The 20,086-nt window shown below is 41.4% G+C and overlaps 1 protein-coding gene across 1 annotated transcript in view; it reads right to left on the bottom strand.

Moving 5' to 3' along the window:
• Positions 1 to 1,265: 1,265 nt before the first annotated feature.
• The window catches only part of IGSF10 (immunoglobulin superfamily member 10), a 107,781-nt gene continuing 88,960 nt past the window's right edge, over positions 1,266 to 20,086 (bottom strand). Inside the window, exons 6-7 of the mRNA XM_086944135.1 lie at positions 6,639 to 7,539; positions 1,266 to 3,938 (exon numbers count right to left, since the gene is read on the bottom strand). Of these exons, the coding sequence (XP_086800261.1) occupies positions 2,027 to 3,938; positions 6,639 to 7,539 (2,813 nt within the window). The 3' untranslated portion in view covers positions 1,266 to 2,026. The remainder of the gene's footprint in view (positions 3,939 to 6,638; positions 7,540 to 20,086) is intronic.

The raw sequence follows: 20,086 nt of genomic DNA, 5'->3' as shown, positions 1-20,086 counted from the left end.
TTTTAATGTCAATAACTCATATTAAACCTTTTCTAAACATAAGCATCGATTTGTTGGATTAAATAATGTAATACGCTGTAACTGGTCAATGAAATGCTAAACAAATACTAGAAATTGGGTTGTCCTTCTCTTTCTGGCCACACCTCTGACTCCACCCACTGATCTAATCTTCAAGTTATTCCCTCCCTCTGATTCTACGCCCACAGTTCCCCTGCATTTTTTCCCCCACTTCGACCACTGGTTGAGTTCAGTTATGTTCTCTCTTCAAATCTCTGCAGTGGGGGCTGCTTTTATTCAGGGACTGGGCCCCAGATTTGCTTGCATGCCATTTGCGATACTTTAGCCACCGCGAGCCGTACACCTATCATAAAATAAGCCTTACTTTCATGACAATTTGCAGATGTCAGCCTGCGGCCCCATAAGGGTATTTGATTTATTGATGCTTCTTTATTGGAGAGTCCGGTGTCTCCGGATGGGGTGTGGCACATGAAAAATTTGACAAATGGCTTTTTCAACAGCCATTCTCTATTACAGCCTGCTGGGAACTGGGAAAGTGGACAAAAGGTAAGACTCAAATGTCTTCAATCCCATGCTTCCTCTGGAGGAGCAGTGTTAATATGGCAATGTTAATTTTTCATTGTGCTGAAAATACCCAATCATGCTTCGCATTCACACATTCATAAATTGAGCATGCCCCTATTTCTTTTTTCTGGAACCTTTGTATGCATATTAGGCAATACTTCAGTGGTTATTTTGCTTCGGCAGTGATGTAACATAAGTTCCCACTGTGCGGGGTGCAGAGCTCCAGAGAGCTCCCTCAGCAAAAGTGGTAGGTGTTGGGGAGGGGCCCCCTCCATGTACTTTGCAGGGGGCCCCCTAAAGTTTTGTTATGCCACTGACCAAACCAGAGATGGGGGTGCTGTCGGACAGGAAGCAGCTTTAAGAACCAGCCAGTGCTTCTGCCTGCAATACAAAACATGAATAATTTATTCTGGGTCACTCCTAAAACACATCAGTGCCTTTGCAATCTTCAATTATGCACATATGCATTACCCAAATAACCTTGACAGCTATCAGAACATCCTACATTGTGAATGTCTCAACATTTCCACTGATATGAGCTTTGTGGTGAACTTTGCAATGTGCACTCATATAAAACCGCTATGCACATAATAAAAAGCACATTACACAAGTGTTGATGACCTTGGGTTTGTCAAAAACTCTGGTGCACACAGCCTTGAATTTTCAAAAAAGTGAACTTTAACTTAAAAAAAACTATAGCCTTTATTGTGTAACGGTAACTTCATGGTATTTCAACTTTTACAGGCTACCAGGTATAGAAGCCGGCAGCACTCAGCACCACCAGTCAACCCTGTAGCCAATCATTAAAGGTCAAACTTCAAATCACATGCATTACAGGACAGAGCCAACAAATCTTCACCTGTTCATCTCTTGTTAGGGAATGCATGCATTTACAAATACATAAACACACACCATGGCAATCTGTCCAGCAAAGACCTGCAAAAAATATTTATTAATTCATCCTTGTTAATGTGTTTCAATTTTGATTGAACAGAATCAGGATTTTAGAACTTATTTTCAACATATATGTTTCCATATGTAAGCATTTGGAGACACATCCGAAGACTAGACTTAAATCAAGGAAGTGGTGGATTTTTTTAATTGTTAAGCATGTAAAATATTAACACGGCGCTCTTTTTATGATCATGTGCCTACTAAGATGTGAACTGTAAATTGTTCATTGAAGGATTAGAAAAAGAGCCATTAGAGAAAGCGATCCAATTCAGGTAGTTATTTTTTAAACCATTGAAGACAAATGCTACTGAAGTTTGTTTTACAATTTTTTCTTTTCATATGTACAGTTCATGTCCATTGCAAAAATAGTAAATGTCTAAGGTATCTGGAATCCCCACGGCTACTGTGACCTACACAGCTGCAAATGTTCCACAGTACAAACTCTGTCCAACATATTTGCTTTCCTTCTTGTTAAAGTGTCTTGAACACTTTAGAGGACTTGAAGGTATGTTGCAACTGTATCGCTGCCATGTGAGTTTTTTGCTGTGCATCTGTATGTCCCTGAGTCAGACCTTCTTGGATTCTGAATGACTAGAGTACCTTGAGGATGTAGAAGTTCACTGCCAGTAGGTCGTCCTTTGCTGGCAGTGGATAGGATGGAAAGGTCTGGCATCTCCCATGAAACCTCTGGCTTTGGTACTCCTATTGCCACACAGTTAAGTTGTATTGCGACTCCAGATTTAGTTTGTAATCTTTGAGGCGGCCTGTTTGTAATCTTTGGAGCAAATGCAATGATCATCACAGGAACCACTATGGACGCGTCCCCTGCATTGTTCTGAGCCCTGCAGATGTAGTTTCCGTGATCCTGAGTAGTAGTTTCTCGGACAACCAAAGTTCCGTTTTCATGAAGAATATACCTGCCATGAATCTGAGGCCTAGCCAATGTAAAGCCATTTGGAACTGTCCATATAATGTTTGGCTTTGGGATTCCATCAGAGAGGCAGTGAAGAGATAATTGTTCCCCACTAATAACCTTTATGGCTTTTCTTGGATAAGTAAGAATGGTAGGCTTTTGCCCAACTTCCAAAATTATGAGCTTTTCGATGTATCCCACTTTGTTCCTGGCTGCGCAACGATATTTACCCGCATCATCCCTGGTTGGATGGTAAATGATGAAGGTACCATCACTTCCTATTTGATATCGGGATAATGTCAGCTCACTGGAAAACCGCGTACCATTTGGCAAAAGCCAAATCATTTCTGGAGGTGGATTTCCATCAGCAGAACAATTCAATATGGTGGTGGTGTCAGGTCTTGCAGTGATTTTTTCATTGAATGGATTTTTGAACATGGGCCTCCTAAGCATGTCGGTTGCTTCAAGTTGCACCACCAGAACAGTTTCTCCTCCATCATTGCGTGCCACACAGATGAACTCTGCTGTATCTGATGCTCTCACATTCCGTATTTCAAGTGTTCCATTTTTATGCACTATAATTCTACTTCCGTAGTATGGAGCATTTAAGAAAATGTTATCTGGCATAATCCACATGACTTGAGGTGGGGGTGTCCCTTCAGCCCTGCAATCAATTAGCTTTCTAGAATGTTTTACAGCAGTGTCCTTGATGACAGTTTTGTTCGTGTACAAACCATTTATTAATGGGGGTCTTGAGGTGACCTCTAGTTTGTATAGCTTTGTATCCTCCCCAGCAGCATTGCGAGCTACACACATGTACTCTCCTTCATCAAGCAGCTTCACCTTGGTGATGGTCAAGGATCCATTAACATGAAGTAGGTATCTATCATTGGAGGCTGATATCTTTTCACTGGAAGGGAGCAACCAGAAGGTTCTTGGCCTGGGTTCTCCTATTGCCTCACAATCAAAGGTTGCCATTTCACCAGCTCTCGCTCTGGCGAATGTCTTGTAATTGTGTTTTATGCGCGGTGCAGCAGTGACTACAGTTATATGGACCTTCATTTCATCTTTGCCCAGAGTATTCTGAGCCACACAAGTATAGTCTCCTTCCTCAGTTATTCCTACTTTATTTAGAAAGAGGGTCCCATTTTCAAAGAGGACATATCTCCGAAACCGGCTGCGCCCATTATCATCTGCTTGGAGCACATTATTTATCATTGTTCCATCTGGTAAGCTCCATGATATCTCAGGGATAGGCGCACCAGAAGCTTTGCAGTCGACTTTGAAGTCTTTTCCATACGGTACCTGCTTTTTGAAGAACTGCTTTTGGTCAATTTTCGCGGGTTTCATGGTCACGCTTACTCGCATTAACATGAGATCATCTCCAATTTTGTTCCTTGCCACGCACAGATAATCTCCTGCGTCCTTCTCGGTAACAGCTTCGACAAACAAAGATCCATTAGGATAGACATGGATCCTATTTCCCATTCTAAGAAAAAAGGAAAAAAACACATTTTTAAAGAGAGATGATGGAAACGTTTCAGCTGGTTGTTCATATGCACAACAAGAACAAATACAAATAAAACACTTCTGCTCTAAATGACTGCTAAAATTTCAGAACATTGCGATGAGCAAGAGCTACTGAGGGTTTGGAAATAGAATAGCCTAAAGTTCAAATTCTGAAGATGAGCCTTTAACGTACTATCAACTTTGTGTAAAGTGAGACTGCTCTGATAGCCCTTCTGAGAGTGAACATTAAATTACATATATAAATGATTCATATTATGATAAAGATGTACAAGACTAGTCCTCAGTATATTTAGAGAGCTAGCACAAATTTTGTTTGTGAGCACATCTGCTCTCAGGGTAAGGTTGTGGACCTTCTAGGATTGTGTTGACTGCAAAATGTGGTCAGCACCCATGTATATGCAAGTTTGTTGGTAAGCACAAGCAATTTTTGGTGATTTCCTATCCTAAAATCTGGCAAGAGCAGGTTTAAATCCACTTTCCAGAGCAAAAAGGAGAGGGAAAACCACCAACATTGGAGGGCTAGTTGGAGAAAAGGTTCCTGGAAGGGCAAAACATTATTCATGTAGAGAAGCAAAAAAGTTAAAGAATGAGTCACATCTTTGCAACCAGAAAACTTGACTTGCTTCTTGAATGAATGTTTGCAGCTGTGGGTACCTCTGAAACCCTGGACAAATCACAACTTTCCAAAAGTACAAAAATATTTCAGGCACGTTGAAAATGTAAGTAAATCTTTGATGTAAACTTGTACAGTGTTGACCCTCCTGTCCACCCATTTGTGACTCTGTAGTGTGGACTGAACTTAATATCAAGATATCCATTATTGAATAACACCATTTAAATGCAAGAGATGTATTCAGTCCTGTTGTTAGGAAGGGCTGTTCCTCTATGAAAGACTTATTTTGGTAAACACAAAGAAGAGAGATTAGGCATTCATATTCACTTGTGCTCCATTATCAAATGTCTCTCAACTATACCCTTCAGACTTTTCACTTCTATAATTACAGGACAAAATGGCTTTAATATTCGATCCCATTTTACCGGTGTTTTCAATTCATCTATGTGTCTTTGGAGATCCAGATTCAGGATTTCAGTCATTCAAAATTAATATCATCCACACCTGAATCTTTGGAATCAGCTAATATAGCTCAGCCATGCTTCTTTCCATGTTTCCCGTAGGGGTCTTTGATTTATTATGACACCATCTCATGCATCAGAAATGATTCCCCTAACAAGAGCAAGTGGCTGCTCCCCATCACCATGGATCTAGAGCTTCAGTTTCCATGATCCCCATGCTGAAACTCTTCCTTGGGCCCTCTAATACTCCTCACTTTTATCCCTGAATATATCCTCCTTACTAGAACATGGGCTACCTCTCTCCCCTGGATTATTCAGTGCTCCTTCATCACCTTACACCCTACACTGAATTTCCATATAAATCCTACACTAGTCCTCCTCCTTGGCCCCGACTTATATCTTCCCGTACTTCATATTACAATCCCCTAAACAATGCAATGCTCCCCTTTATTTCCCCTTGGATCAGGCGCTGTTTCCCCGCTGGACCCTGCCCTGCTCTCTGGATACTTTGCTGTTTCTTCCTGTCTGGACCTCATGCTGCATCCCTAACCATGTGTCTCAATTCTCCTGCTTACACCTTTTATCCTGCGTTGCCTCTCACCCCGCTGGACACCGCACTACTCCAGCTGGTCTCTGTATGGCTTCCCCCTGGGATCTATCCAACTTTGCTACTCTCTAAGCTTGTGTTGCTCCCATCCAGGAGGGAGTCACTTCTTGGAAACTTCCATTGAATGCAACACACTCTGCACAGCTCCCAACAGGAACCTGTGCACTACTGCCATCAATTAACCCAATGCTGTAACTTCCCACCCCAGTCCAATGCCCCCTTCCATCATAGGGCACTTACCTACCCCTGTGGAAGCTGCCTTACTCTTTGCCTCTTGTCTTTGCATTACTTCAACTGGAATCTGTGCAGTTGCTGAAACTTGCACTGCTACTTCAACCCTTGATCCTCTGCATCTCCCCCTGAACCCTAACTTGGACCCTTTCTTAGTGCCTGTGCCACTCGGTGTCCCACTGATTCTGCACTGTGTCAGTTCCATTCTCCTGCACTCCACCCCGTGACTTGTCTACGATGATGAAAGATTCACCAAGCTTCATTAACATACAAAACAATTCGCAAAAATGCCCATGTATGCAGGACAGAAGTACCCACTACTGGCATCACTCAAATGGATGGACTAAAAACATAACATATCTTAATAAGTATTTTTTTGTAACTCTACAAATAGTGCATCATTTCTATCCCCTCAGCAAATGGGAATGACATAGGAATTGGTGCATTCCAGATCAATTTTTGTATGTCATGATTTACTGCAAGTTTGGGAAGGCTTGACTTGCTGAAATTTAAAAGTCCAGAATATGGGAAATGGAGTAATTACCATGGCACTTGAAATTCTGATCCCAGCACAATCAGAATTATGTTTATGGGTGGGAACTTAAGAGCCCACTTGTAATCAGGGTCTAATTGTTTCAATGTGCAACTTAATCCTAGAGAACAATTCTTTAGTATTTTAATTCCCAGGCCCATTCCATTGTTTAATTTACTGAAATAGATTTTGGTTTAATACATAAATCTTCTTACCTGTGCCACTGGTCAACAACTGCCTTGGAAGGCAACCTCCATATTATCCTTGGTTTCGGTTCTCCATTAGCCGAACAGTTGAGAAGCAGCTGATCCCCGAAGTTCCTTTCAGTGAATTTTGGAGACGCAGTTATTATCTTTGGACCTGATTCTTTCTGCTCCACTGTGAGACTTATCACCCGCCTCTCAGACCCTGTTGAGCTGGTAGCAATGCATTCATAATTTCCACTATCAGCAGACACAAGGTTCCTGATGTAAAGGGTTCCATTGGAGAACATAAACAATTTAGAATTAATAAATTGCAAGGGCTTTACTTCGGTTCCGTCAAAGAGTACCCAGTGCACACTTGGGTTAGGATTTCCCCTAGCAGAGCAAGGAAGTTTCAGGTTTTCACCTAACATCCCTTCAACTTGCTGCCTCTTGTCTTCCAAAATAATAGGGGGAGCAGCAATTACCTGGATTTTTACTTTAAGGGTCTCTGACCCTGCTTGGTTGCTAGCCAAGCACTTGTAAAGTCCGCGATCATAAATAGTCATATCAGAAATTGTTAAAGTGCCATCCGGCTTTACTGAAACTCTGTGGTTTTCAGAGGAATATTCAGAGACAGAGGACTTGTTTGGAAGAATCCACACAATTTCAGGGGTAGGCCGACCTTCTGCTTGGCACTTCACATTGACAGAGTTGCCCGAATGTACTGTGATCTCCTTTGAATGTCCCTCCAGGATTCTAGGGGGATATGCGATCACAGACAAGGTGACAAGTAGACGATCAGACCCATACTGGTTTGCTGCCACGCACAGGTATTGGCCGCGGTCATGAATACTCACATTTGGTATAGATAGTGTTCCATTAACAAAAATTTCCAATTTATTTCCACGCCGGCTCTTCAGGAGGAAGGGTCCTAGTACGTAAATAAAAATAGCTAATTAATTATTCTATGGGTAATATATTTGTCACACTTTAATTTCTTGGTCAGTAATTTCCAGTTTTCCATACTCTTACGCTGATCACTGAGCTTTTTTCTCATGAGAGATTGTGTTGCAGAAATAGACAGTTGTAAGTAATTGTACGCAAGGTAATTTATACTAACAAACAGATGGTGAAAGAAGGGCTCTCACAATGAAAAGCATTACAAAGTCCCAGTTTTCATGCAAATGACCCCTCCACCTCCAAAAACTAAGTTATCATACAAACTACATGTGCCACAAGAGAAAGTAAATTCTTAACTTGGCCCACAACTACACTACACTGCTTTGATCAACCATACAGATCCTTTACATAGTGCATCACCCATACCTATGTTCATACTCACACACCTTGTTTTAATTCAAATATTATACATCTGCAACCTTTTACTCTCCACCATCTTAGACTAATTATATTTTCAACATGCCTCTTTGATTGATGTAAACAAACTCACATACGTCAGGATTGTCGCATTCTCCTGTCATACTCAGCATTTACACTGGCCCATTAGCCTCATAACGGCTATGGAACGTCCAGATCCAGTGCTGGACGTTCCATTGCAGCTATGAGGTTCGAACGTTCAATGGCCGACGGCAGCACTGCTGAGGTAGTGGTGCCATCGGCCGCCGAACGTTCGAAGCACTTAAGAGGTTAAGCCAGATCCAGATTAAGGGCCTGATTTAGAGTTTGGCAGATGGATTACTCTGTTGTAAATGTGACGGAATGCCCTGTCCACAAAACCTTCAGTCTGCCTGCCTCATTTAGAGTCAGGTAGACCATAAGTATTCTGTCGAAGAAACCCCTATTGACTCTATCAACAAAATAATTCCTCTGATGGCCTTATGGATCAGGAGCAGTTGGAGAAAGGATTTTGCACCATCCACCCTATATAGGGGGAAAGGTGTTAAGTTCTTTTTTTACACCACTTCTAGGAAAAACCTGGCAATAAGGTACAGGAAATAAACAAAAATGACCTCCACACCCTGGGAGAAAATTCGCAGGATGTGGCGGTCATTTGTTTTTTCCTTCTCAAAAATGAACTCCAGTTTTGGGAGTTTATTTATAAAAAATTTAAAATGTTTTGTAGACAGCCTTTACGACTAATGATACAGTTCATTAAAGTGTTCCTACATTGAAAGGAACTATTATGATAGCTTTTTTTGTCAATGTAGAGAGTTGTCTGTAGGGCTGGTGGACAATTCTAAATTTGGCATGCAGGGGAGGTCTTGTGCTCTGCCATCTAGATGGAGCAAACTCTGTCCACCAAACTCTATCATGTCCTAAGTTACAAGATGATGCAGAACATTAAAATGTGTATTATATGGAAGTTAATGTCAACAGAATATTATAATGGGTAAGAACTGAAAAATTAATTTTGCAGCATTTTCACATCAACATACTAAGGATAATAGTAAATACTTACTGACGCACCTTGTTATCTACAAGTGAATAATCAAACACTACATTCTTGTTTTTACATTTAGTCAGTATGGAGCAGCACTGGTGCATAAGCGAATGCCTTCAATTCAGTCTACTGCAAAATACTTACTCTACTTGTATGAGCAGTGCTCAATTTTGAAAAGAATAAGGGCCTCTCTTATAGGATTTTGGCATAGGGCAGCGCAGCAAGGCCACTTGCTGGGCTACCCTATGCCAAAGTGAAAGAACAGCAAAATGCACCATATTTGAGCCATACAGTGCATTCCTGTCCTTTTTTCCTGTGCAGGTGCAGTTTCAGCAGCCTGGGGCCAACATAGGCACCATTGCACCATGGTGCTGGGTGCCTTCATTGCAGGCAGGACTGTTTTTGTGCAGTAGGGCGCACCTTCCTGCACAAAAACAATCCTAAGAAGCATTTTCCTCTTTCTATGTGTGTTTCAGAAAGCACCACACATGGAAAGAGAGAAAAACAAGGAGGAATTAATGTTTTTCTCCTATGCCTCACATCTGGAGGCAAACAGATTTGGTGCTTCCACAGATTCACATGTTTATGTAAATCTGGGGCAGCATCAAATTCCATAGATGTTGCATGGAAACCCCACCACAATGCCCATGGAATGCCTCTGGGTGCAGAGTAAGGCAATGCAGAGTAAACCGCTGCATCGCCTTGCTCATGATTTATGAGAGCCCTGTGTCAAAAATGTACAGGTACAGGGCTTGGAGGAATAAATGTAAGTGAAAACATTACTGAGGGTCCACAATCTAAATTCTCCCGACTACTTATCTTAATATCAACATATTTACCGAACGTTTGAGTGAAGATTTATACAAACTAGAAAAACAAAGTAGGTGCAAACATAAGCCATATCACAATCTTAAATCAGGAGAGAGAGAGGCACTGAAGAGACTCAAAAATTACAGAGAAATATTCATAAGGGAGGCAGGCAAAGGCGGAAACGTCGTTGTTATGAACACCGTAGATAACAAGAAAGAAATTGAACAGCAATTGGGGGATACCCAGTGTTATGAAAGAATAGGGCACAACCCGACTAATGAGTTAACCATTGAGATTAATTTGAAGCTCAGAGAGTGGAGAGACATGGGTCTACTCAGTGTTCAAGAATTCAGATATCAAAAAGTAGAAAACCGCTGATTTCCTTGTATTTACATCCTCCCAAAAATCAACAAAAAAGGGGACTTTCCTCCAGGAAGACCAATAATCTCAGGGGTGGGATCAGCTACAGAAGGGATCTCTAAATTTATCGACCTTAAACTCAGTAGACATGTCTTGGATTTGCCATCTTATATCCAGGACAGTAAAGATATTCTGTCTAAATTCCAAGACTTTGAATGGTCAGGTGAGGTGCTCTTTCTGACACTGGATGTAACAAGCTTAAACATGTGCATATAGCATGAATTTGGACTGAAAGCTACGGAATTCTATTTGGACAGAGATGGGGCAGACCACCTAGATCAAAACGCGATGGTGCTTGAAATGATGAAACTGGTTCTCACCAGAAATTATTTTTTGCATGATGGCATGTGGTATCATCAAAAGAGGTGTACTGCCATGAAATCCAGATTTGCTCCCTCTTATGCTTCCCTCTTTATGGGGTGGTACGAGAGGGGGCACGCCTGGAGCAGATGTGCCTCCCCTGGACAGATTACATTGTGTTCTGGGGTAGGTACATTGACATATTATTTGCCAATGGTCTGGTACTGAGCCGAAACTTCTTGATTACTTTCAATATCTGAATAACAATTCCCTCAATGCCAAACTGATAATTAAATATAATAAGGAGAGCATCAACTTTTTGGACCTTCATTTTTATGTGAAGGGTGGGCGAATTCAAAGCACCTTGTATCGCAAAGAAACCGCTTGTAATGTGGTATTACATGCTGATAGTGTGCATGCTAGTTCAACCATCAGGAACATTCCCTATTGGGAATTGGTCCGTATGAGGTGCAACTGTAGCGAGGAGAACAACTTCAGCAATAATATGCAGCTTGTTAAAAACAGATTTTTAGCAAGAGGGTACAATAGAAACGAAAGTGCTTAACTCGGCCGAAATGAGGGCACGAGCATTAACTAGGGAATCTACACCGGCCAAGGGCAGCAGGGAGGAAATCAGGAGGGAAGAGCCTGGCATGAGGTTCACCATACAATACACCATAAACAGTGATGCAGTGTTCAAACTATTGAAGAGAAATTTGAATCTACTGGAGGATATACCCAGCTTGCAGAAGGTAGTTCGAAACAATCCCTCAGTCACATACAGAAGAGGAAAAACACTGAGTAATGATCTCTGTCCCAGTTACGTAATGATTGACACAAAAAAGAGTACTACATGGTTGCCAGCTAAACCTAAGGACTTTTACACGTGCAGTACTTGTAATATCTGTCATTTAGGGGTGGACAAACTCAAGAGTTTTTCATACAAATGGGTCAATGAACTATAAAATCTTTAAGTTCACGAATTGCAATACCACTTTTGTGGTTTACGTGATTGGCTGTCCATGTGGATTAATATATGTGAGCAGCACTAACCGGAGCCTAAAAATACAGATCCAAGAACATAGAAGGGCAATCCTCAAAAGGGATCTTAGATACCCGCTCACAGAACACTTTGTGAAAAATCACAATAGCAAGCCTGATTTTTGGTTTCATGCCATTGAACATGTGGAGATAGCTGCCAGAGGTGGTGATCAGGAGTTATACTTCAGACAATGTGAATCGAAATGGATTTGTAAACTCTGGAGTATCGCCTATGGGTTCAATACAGATCATGAAATGCACTATTTTCTGGAAAATGGCTGATATGTCAGTTGGGATCAGGTTTTGTTGGTTTGATGAGGGGACTTGACTAATTCAAATATGTACAGTTGATTTCGGCCCCACATAGACATTAATAATAGTAACATTATTTGGTTGATACCCATCGTATTGTTAGTGCGTTTATTTTAAAATTTTTGAACCCCATATAAATCATTTGGTAGGTTTGCCATTATCAAGGTGTATATTGGTCCGAACAATAGTTTTTCTTTTTTTTGGTTTTCTCCTTTTTTTCCCTTTTTTCCTTTTTTCCCTTCTTTCCTCCACTTCTTGCAACATCCTTTTAAGATTCTCAGATGTCATCAGAGGGTAATATTTGAATTCTTGTTCTCTCATTTTGTTTAATTAATATGCCAACTACTTATTACCTGTGATTACCCCCTCCCGCTTTTTCTTTAAAAAGAATAATTGAACACCTCCACTTTGTGTTTCATTCTTTAAGGCTCAATCAGTTGTTTAATTTCGCGTCAACTTACATTGGTGTTAAATAGTACTATATAGTTGGACCAGGTAGCTTAAATGCTTACTTTTTCCAGATCGATACATAAGAGCTAAAATGGAAAGCCACTGAACATGCGAATCAGGGATCGGGATTTTCTCCTTGACCACTTACAAATGGGGGTCCTTTTCACCTGATTGTGCCCATTACGTATCTGTCGCGTTCATCCCCCACGGCTTATCCAAGTTACAAGTGATACTTGGCCATAGAATCTTGTCTAACATTGGTCTATTGCTGCCATGATCGTCCATTTCTGTCTTTAACATATTTTTTTAATGTTTTTTTCCTTATGTCATTTTACTTTTATATAGTTTCGTAGACTTGGACTTTAGTAGGAATCATGTTTTATCAAATTTCAATCGCCTCGCAGTTATTTCTGGTTAGACTTTATACTTTTACAACGCTCGCATTTGAAATGTAGGACATTTGTGTAATTGTCTTGCATAGCAATATACATGAAGCCCCCATACAAAATGATCGAGGCTACGGTTGTTTTGGTCATATTTAACCCCTTAAGTGCTGCTGACGGCCAACGGTCGTCAGCAGCGCTACCTCCCCAGTGCTGCGCACGACCATTGGACGTCCATTCAGCACTGGTTCCAATGGACAGCGCAGCACTGGGGAGGGATGTTTACACGCAGCTAAGGTGTTAAATGGCAGAACCCTTTTGTTTACTAAACAGATATCGTTATTTCAAACTGGGCTATGCTATCTCATCTGATTGGCTGCCTTGAAGGGGTTGGGGGTGGAGCCCCGTATATTTTTAACGCGGGTGGAAGGAACCCGATTTGAACACGGAAGAGAAAGAACGTTTTGGTCGCAACCTGGAGGTAAGGAGACTTGGGACGGCCTGAAGGGTTCTGTGTTTTTAGAATGTGGTACTGGTTATGTAGACCGGAGTACGGGTTGGAGGGCTAACTTGTAATAGTTTTAAAGTGCTTCATTTCTTACAGGTCAGACTATCTGCTTATTTTCTTGTAAAGGGTTGAAATGTTGGGTGTTTACAATACTTGGCAATGGTCACGGAGACCGTAGTGCGGGGTTGATCGCAACGAGTTTTGCGATTCAGATTACCAGCCTTTTGGCCTTTTAATATCATGCAGATGTGGGTTGTTGTTCTAAATGTGACTGCAGTTGTGATTTCAACTAAGCAGGTTGAGATGTGGTATGTGAAGCAAGGAATTTAATATCATACCAGGGGCAGCGGCAGCATGCACTGGAACTGCTTTTTCCTGAGCATAAGAGCCTATTGGTTATTTCCCTTGAAGAAATGGTGTCAATGCAGTTTGAAGCAATTTCTAGATTTTTGTTTACCTGTGTTATGGTGCCTTCTGGAAATTGTAGTCTTTTTTACTTTATTGATTTGTGGCAGAGGCAGTGAATTTACACTTAGCCTTGGGTGTGGTCGTGTGAGAAGGGGTACAGGTGATTCCAGGAAAAACTGAAGTAGGACAGCGGGCAATAGTGGGAGCTACGTCTGTAAACCCAAGCTATAAGGACAGGGCAGTCGAAATGCATCCATCTACTTCGTTGGCCTTATTCTAATTACTAATCCCATTGACTAAACAGAAATATCTGTAGCTGCTTAGAGTAAATATAGGCCACAGTGCAATACACTTGACCTTATGAATCATTGGAAATTGTTTAGGATACATAGTGGACAGAGAGGTATGATATCCTATAATCATTGTCTTTTTGTGAAGATGAATTACTGTGATCTATACAACAAGACATCTATGTTCAGGCTGTAAATTGGAGGGTACCTACTTGTGTCTGAGAAGTGTCCAAAACTTTGCAAATATATTTTCTTTTTCCCTTAGGAGCTATAAATCACATTTTCCCGTTGACTTTTATCTGTGCTGCTTATTAATTGTGTCATACGGATTCGTCTACCAGAGTTGCATTGGAGTTCTTTTGGGCTGTTACAACAGGTGCGTTTATGTCGATACACTATTTTTAATCGTGTAATTGATGAGGATAAACAAGTTCATCTATCTTTTCTCAAATCTTGTTTGGTTCTTGTACTACGGATATGATTGGGAAGTGTCCACATAGTAGTAGACACATTTCTCTCTCATCCTTTTGCACTATAGATTACATCTGGCCGTCGACCTGTCTCCGTGGGACCTATTATCATATTCGGACCCGTCTTCCTGGTAATCATTGGAATTTTCACAAACTGTTACAGACAGGTGCGTTTGAGCTGATAGGTTATTGGCGACCATGTAATTAATGAAGCTACATACACACTACCCAGGCTTCCAATAATTTATGTCCGGTTCTGCCAATTTATTATGGCCCGATCCCAACATCAACAATCTTTTAAAATGTAGTGGGCATTTCCCTTAGCTCATATTTAATACGGGTCAAATGAACAACTGAAGTAAATATTGCCCTGCTTTCCTTCTTCATCCAACCCTGTGCTGTACAAATCAGTATTGGATAGTTCTATACTTACCCCCTTTAACCACCTTGTACATATTCTGAGGTAGTCAAGCGCATTTTTCAATACCATACATTTCATATTTTTCTCGCAGGCCTACATAGGAACATATTATCTTTTGTGAGAAGCCAACTGTTCTGAAGCAAATGCTATTAATAAAAATTGTTGGCACTTTGGAAATGTGTTCTTTACAAAGGATATATTTTTCTGGTAAGAAATGTTACGTGTGTTTTTTTATGTACTTTTTCACTCCATTTTCTTTCAATTCAGAACTGGCTCTATGTTATACACTCTACATGTGATTCTCCCTCCTCCCCTTCTTCTCTCTTCTTTTTTTCTTATCTGCTCTCTTCAAATTTTGTCTATTTGAACCACGGACTGTATTTGTTTGAGTTTTCATGGTCGCACATTGAAACTATAGTTATTTATGTTATTATTTTTTATTTGGCGTACGATTATGAAGGATAGCGGCTCAACATTTCTGTTATGGTGAAACAAGCATTTGCAACTATTGCTCGCTTGAGCTCAACAAGATTTATACTTATTGTTCATTGACAGTATACAATGCATAAATCACTTTTATATATAAATGTTTCAACCTGTATGTTTTTGTAAATATTATGCCATGTTTGTTTATATTGTTCAGTTAAGTGTTTGATTTCTGTGTTTTCTCTCTCTTCCTTTTTGTATTGTCTTATTGGTATAATGTGTTTGTTTTCAGTCATGTGCCTTACGATTTGAATGTATTGTATATGTGTTTGTGTCATACTTTTACAGCCCTGATGAAGTTCCCTATATGGGAGTGAAACGTGTTGGCTGTATTTTCCATATCTGATGATCTTAAAAAACTTTGGAATAAAGAAGTTACTTGTCTATTAATCTTGGCCTATTGGACTTCGGTGCACACTTTCACCAGGCACACACACACCACCCACCATTGGTGCATGCTTGCACCAGGCTCACACACCACCAGCTGCCAGTACACGCTTCCACCAGGCACACACACCACCAGCAGTCAGTGCACACTTCCGCCAGGCACACACACCACCAGCCATCAGTGCACACTTCCACCAGGCACACACACCACTAGTCATCAGTGCACGCTTCCACCAGGCACACACACCACCAGCCATTAGTGCACACTTCCACCAGGCACACACACCCCCAGCCATCAGTGTACGCTTCCACCAGTCACACACACCACCAGCCGTCAGTGCATGCTTCCACCAGGCATACACACACCACCAGCCGTCAGTGCACGCTTCCACCAGGCACACACACTACCAGCCATCAGTGCACGCTTCCACCAGGCACACACACCATCAGCGGGCAGTGCACGCTTCCACCAGGCACACACATCACCAGCCATGAGTGCACGCTTCCACCAGTGCACGGTTTCATCAGGCACACGCACCACCAGCCGTCAGTGCACGCTTCCACCAGGCACACACACCATCAGTTGTCAGTGCACACTTCCACCAGGCACACACACTACCAGCCGTCCGTGCACGCTTCCACCGGGCACACAGCACCAGCCATTGGTGCACGCTTCCACCAGGCACACACACCACCAGCCATCAGTGCATGCTTCCACCGGGCACACACACCACCAGCCGTCAGTGCACACTTTCACGGGGGACACACACCACCTGCCGTCAGTGCAGTATGCAAGCTCTTCTCAGAGTTTCTTGGTAAATATGTGTTTGATGCCTGGGAGGGAGTGGGTCGAGTTTCCTTAAAGCATGCTGAGTATGCAGGTGCAGTGCATGAACACCTGTGTGAGTGAGTCATGCTGCCTTGGGCTCACTCCCTCCACACTTGTAAATTGTGCCTCCACCAGGCTTTTTCTCATTTGCAAAGTTCGGCACATGCGCACAGCTAGGCAGCCCCCACAACCCCTGGAATGACTGCTCGCTACAACCAGAATTGAAACAACATTCAGACCAATGAAAACAAGTTCATTTGATGCGATGAACTTTTAACAAAAACCATGTCCAGCTATTGTAGATCTGGCGACTTAAACAAAATAGCAACAACAAACAAACAAGCATTGGCATAGCCAATAGGTCTCGCTTATTGGACCCTATAAGTATTTAGTTTTGCAGCAGAATATCCTTGGTGCAACAACACCAACTGTTGCATGGCTAAACACTTATAAGGTCCCAAATGCGAGACCTATTGGCTATGCCAATGCTTGTTCCATTTGCCATATGTTTTCCATCTTTCTCATCCTCCTTCTTTCTCCATTTTGTGTTATTCTCTCTCTTGCTCTGGGTCAAAGTCTGTTATGGAATGATAAAGCTATGAGGGCTGGTGAGCCTCGCCTGCATTCATCGCCTCAGATTAAGCATAGATTTTGGGCCTGCACACTTTGACAAGTGTGCGCTCAACAATGTATAGACTCAAATTGATGGAAAGTAAAAGGATATAACAGTTGTACACTTTCTAAAGACCTTCGTTCCTCTGTTCTGTATTAAGTATTTTCCCCTAAGCTGCACAAGTAAGGGCCACTTATTTCATGCGCGACTCTAATGCACTCAAAATTTCAGAAAAACAAACATTAGATACACTTCGGTATCGCGTGGTTGATCCATTGCCCCAAGTACTTCGTTATATATCGCTGAAAATGGGCTAAACGCTTGTTAAATATTAAAATATCTGAGAATGCTGCTTTGAAATTAACATTATAGGGAGAGATAAAACGTAGCAGCAAAACTGATTGCTGTCAAGTAAAGCTTGAACTGTACATATATTTTGTAGTTTTATGTAGTGCAAGCTTAGTCTAAGGGCATTAAAGCACTTTACATGTGAACGAGGAAAAATGCATTTGCGTTTTATGGCAAACTTAGTTCCCCAGTTTTAATGTCAGCCTTTCTAGGCACTAGACCACAATAATGCCGTAACACAGGTTGCATTTAAGAAACAATGTCAGATCGGTGAGCTCTCGATAGGTAAGGCCATTAAATAACAAACCTGGCTGCCTGCAGCATAACGTGCTGAGTAAGCGCCACTACATAAACTACCTGATGAAAAGAGTGCGGAGCATAGTAATTCTGATAGCCACATAAAGAGGAAAGTTGTCAAATGTTAGAAATGCTTGTGTGTCGTCAATTCGAGAGAAACCTGTAAACGCCGGAATCTTGAACGGGGTAGCAATGGGGGAAAGCCGTGTATCACTAGCAGAACCTGGACATAACATGTATGTGATAGTAATGGTTCTCCACAGGGATAAACTTGCACACTATTTGTTCTGCAATAATATAATCTTATTAGACATTGCATGTTCTAAAAGTTGGCTTTGCACGACAAACAGTCATGAAGGGTCCTTGATCACTCTGCGGTCTGCTGAAGTGAAGCTTCGATCCTCGGAATAAGATTCTGCCTGGAGCAATGTGACCAAACCCGTTTCTGCTCCCCAAAGAATCCAACCGGACGGTGGATCACACTTACTCATGTTACTATAAAGTCTCCAAGTGGGACCCCATACCAATTCTGGTGATAGGCTGTCCTTTTTGTCCTGAAGAAGACCCACTGTGACTTCGCAATCTTGCACTACCCTTGGTCGAAACGTCGACGTATCTCGATAATCCTTACCCTACATTCTCCATCTCACATAAATTAAGAGAATGGATAAAGGAGATTCATTTGTTTAGGGACGGATGTCCATCAATTTCAACATTTTATATACTGTTTTGTTTAGCACTGTATAGAGTATCTTGACTTCAAACACCTTGTCACTTATAGATCACTGTTTCACTTATAAGTCACCTTTTCGCCTTTTTCAATTATTAATCATTTTGTCTTAACAACCATGTAATTTCGTGCTAAAAACATAAAACTAAAAGTAAATATTACAATATATTAATTTTGATTGACTTCATCAAATGTGTTTCCTTTTTTTATTCTTATTTTCTGTACATTTATTGTTTGTAATGGAAAGAAATTGTGTCCACCCGACATAACCAGTTGTAGTATATTTTTAAAAATCTCCTCCAGACTCAATGTCTTTACCATGCTTGAAAATGTGTTGTTGTGCCTCTGAAAATCAGGGTTGATGCATTTCAGCCAATGTCTCATGGCCTCCCCAGGACACAACAACGTCAAGTAGTGAAATATTCGCTGACACCGGTCCCCTATGTATCAGTCTCGGAAGCGCACAATATCATGCTATAAAAAAACTAAACAACCTAAACAAGGGCTAAATTGTGTGTCTCAGAAGCGCTTCATAAAGTCGCAGTAGTGATCCCAGTATGCACAGTGGTCCACCACAAGTCAGAACTCAAAATGAGAATCCTGAATGAGGCCAGCAAGTAGGCATTAAACCACAGAAGAAGTAGGCACTGGACATAATGCTCTTGCAAGCAGCAAAGGTATAGACAACCCTATCATAACAGAAAAACACATCTTATGCTAGTTTCTGTCTCATGAACTGTGTTCTATGTTTTACAGCGCGCAAGCACCGCTCTCTGTCATTCTCACTAGGTAATCCTTGTGGTTAACATCTGCTCTATAAATAGGCCTTGTTACATTATGTTATGCTACATTATGTTATGGTATTTTACCAAGACTTGCCAACTTTAGAATAGTTTCACCATATGATTGTGCAAGCAGAAGGAGGTGGGGCTTTGGAGAGGTGGTGGAGCTATGGAAAATGGGGCTGTGGCCCCTCTGCACTGCCAGTCACACTTACTCTCCACCACAGCAAGAACAAGTTTATCTGGAGCCATCTACCATGTCAGGGGAAGGTTTAATTGGATCCCAACTATGCAGAGCACTCGAGTCTGATCCTGTAGCCAATTCTGTGCAAGTGTTTCCAGCTATGGAATAGTCACTCTTCATCAGGTTGCTTTGTGAGGAGTGAAGAAACCTGGTATCACACAGCATCATGGTGTAAGGTGACAGGCCTGCTTACGGTATCTGATCTGATTTCATCTGATCTGATCTGATCTCATGATAATCCTATGTCACAGTATGGTTCCAACTGTCATCTACATATCTCAAAACATCCCACATGCAGACGTATACTGAAGAACCTGTTGCAGTCAAACCTAGAATCCGAAGCTCATGCTCGGCAAAGGGTTGCCTTGGCACTCAGTTATACAACACACACCTAAATCACAAGCCTGATGTCAAACTGATTTAACAAGTGCATAATACGTGAAGACTTTAGAATAAAGGTCTGATACAACAAGGATGAGCAGAAATTCAATACAAATAGCTTAAATCTTGATCAGCTTAAAATGCAATGTTTGTTGGCAAACATTTAG

Source organism: Lissotriton vulgaris, chromosome 11 (assembly GCF_964263255.1).
Source record: "Lissotriton vulgaris chromosome 11, aLisVul1.2, whole genome shotgun sequence".
In the NCBI taxonomy this organism is placed as follows: Eukaryota; Metazoa; Chordata; class Amphibia; order Caudata; family Salamandridae; genus Lissotriton; species Lissotriton vulgaris.
This window is presented reverse-complemented; position numbering and strand designations above follow the sequence as displayed.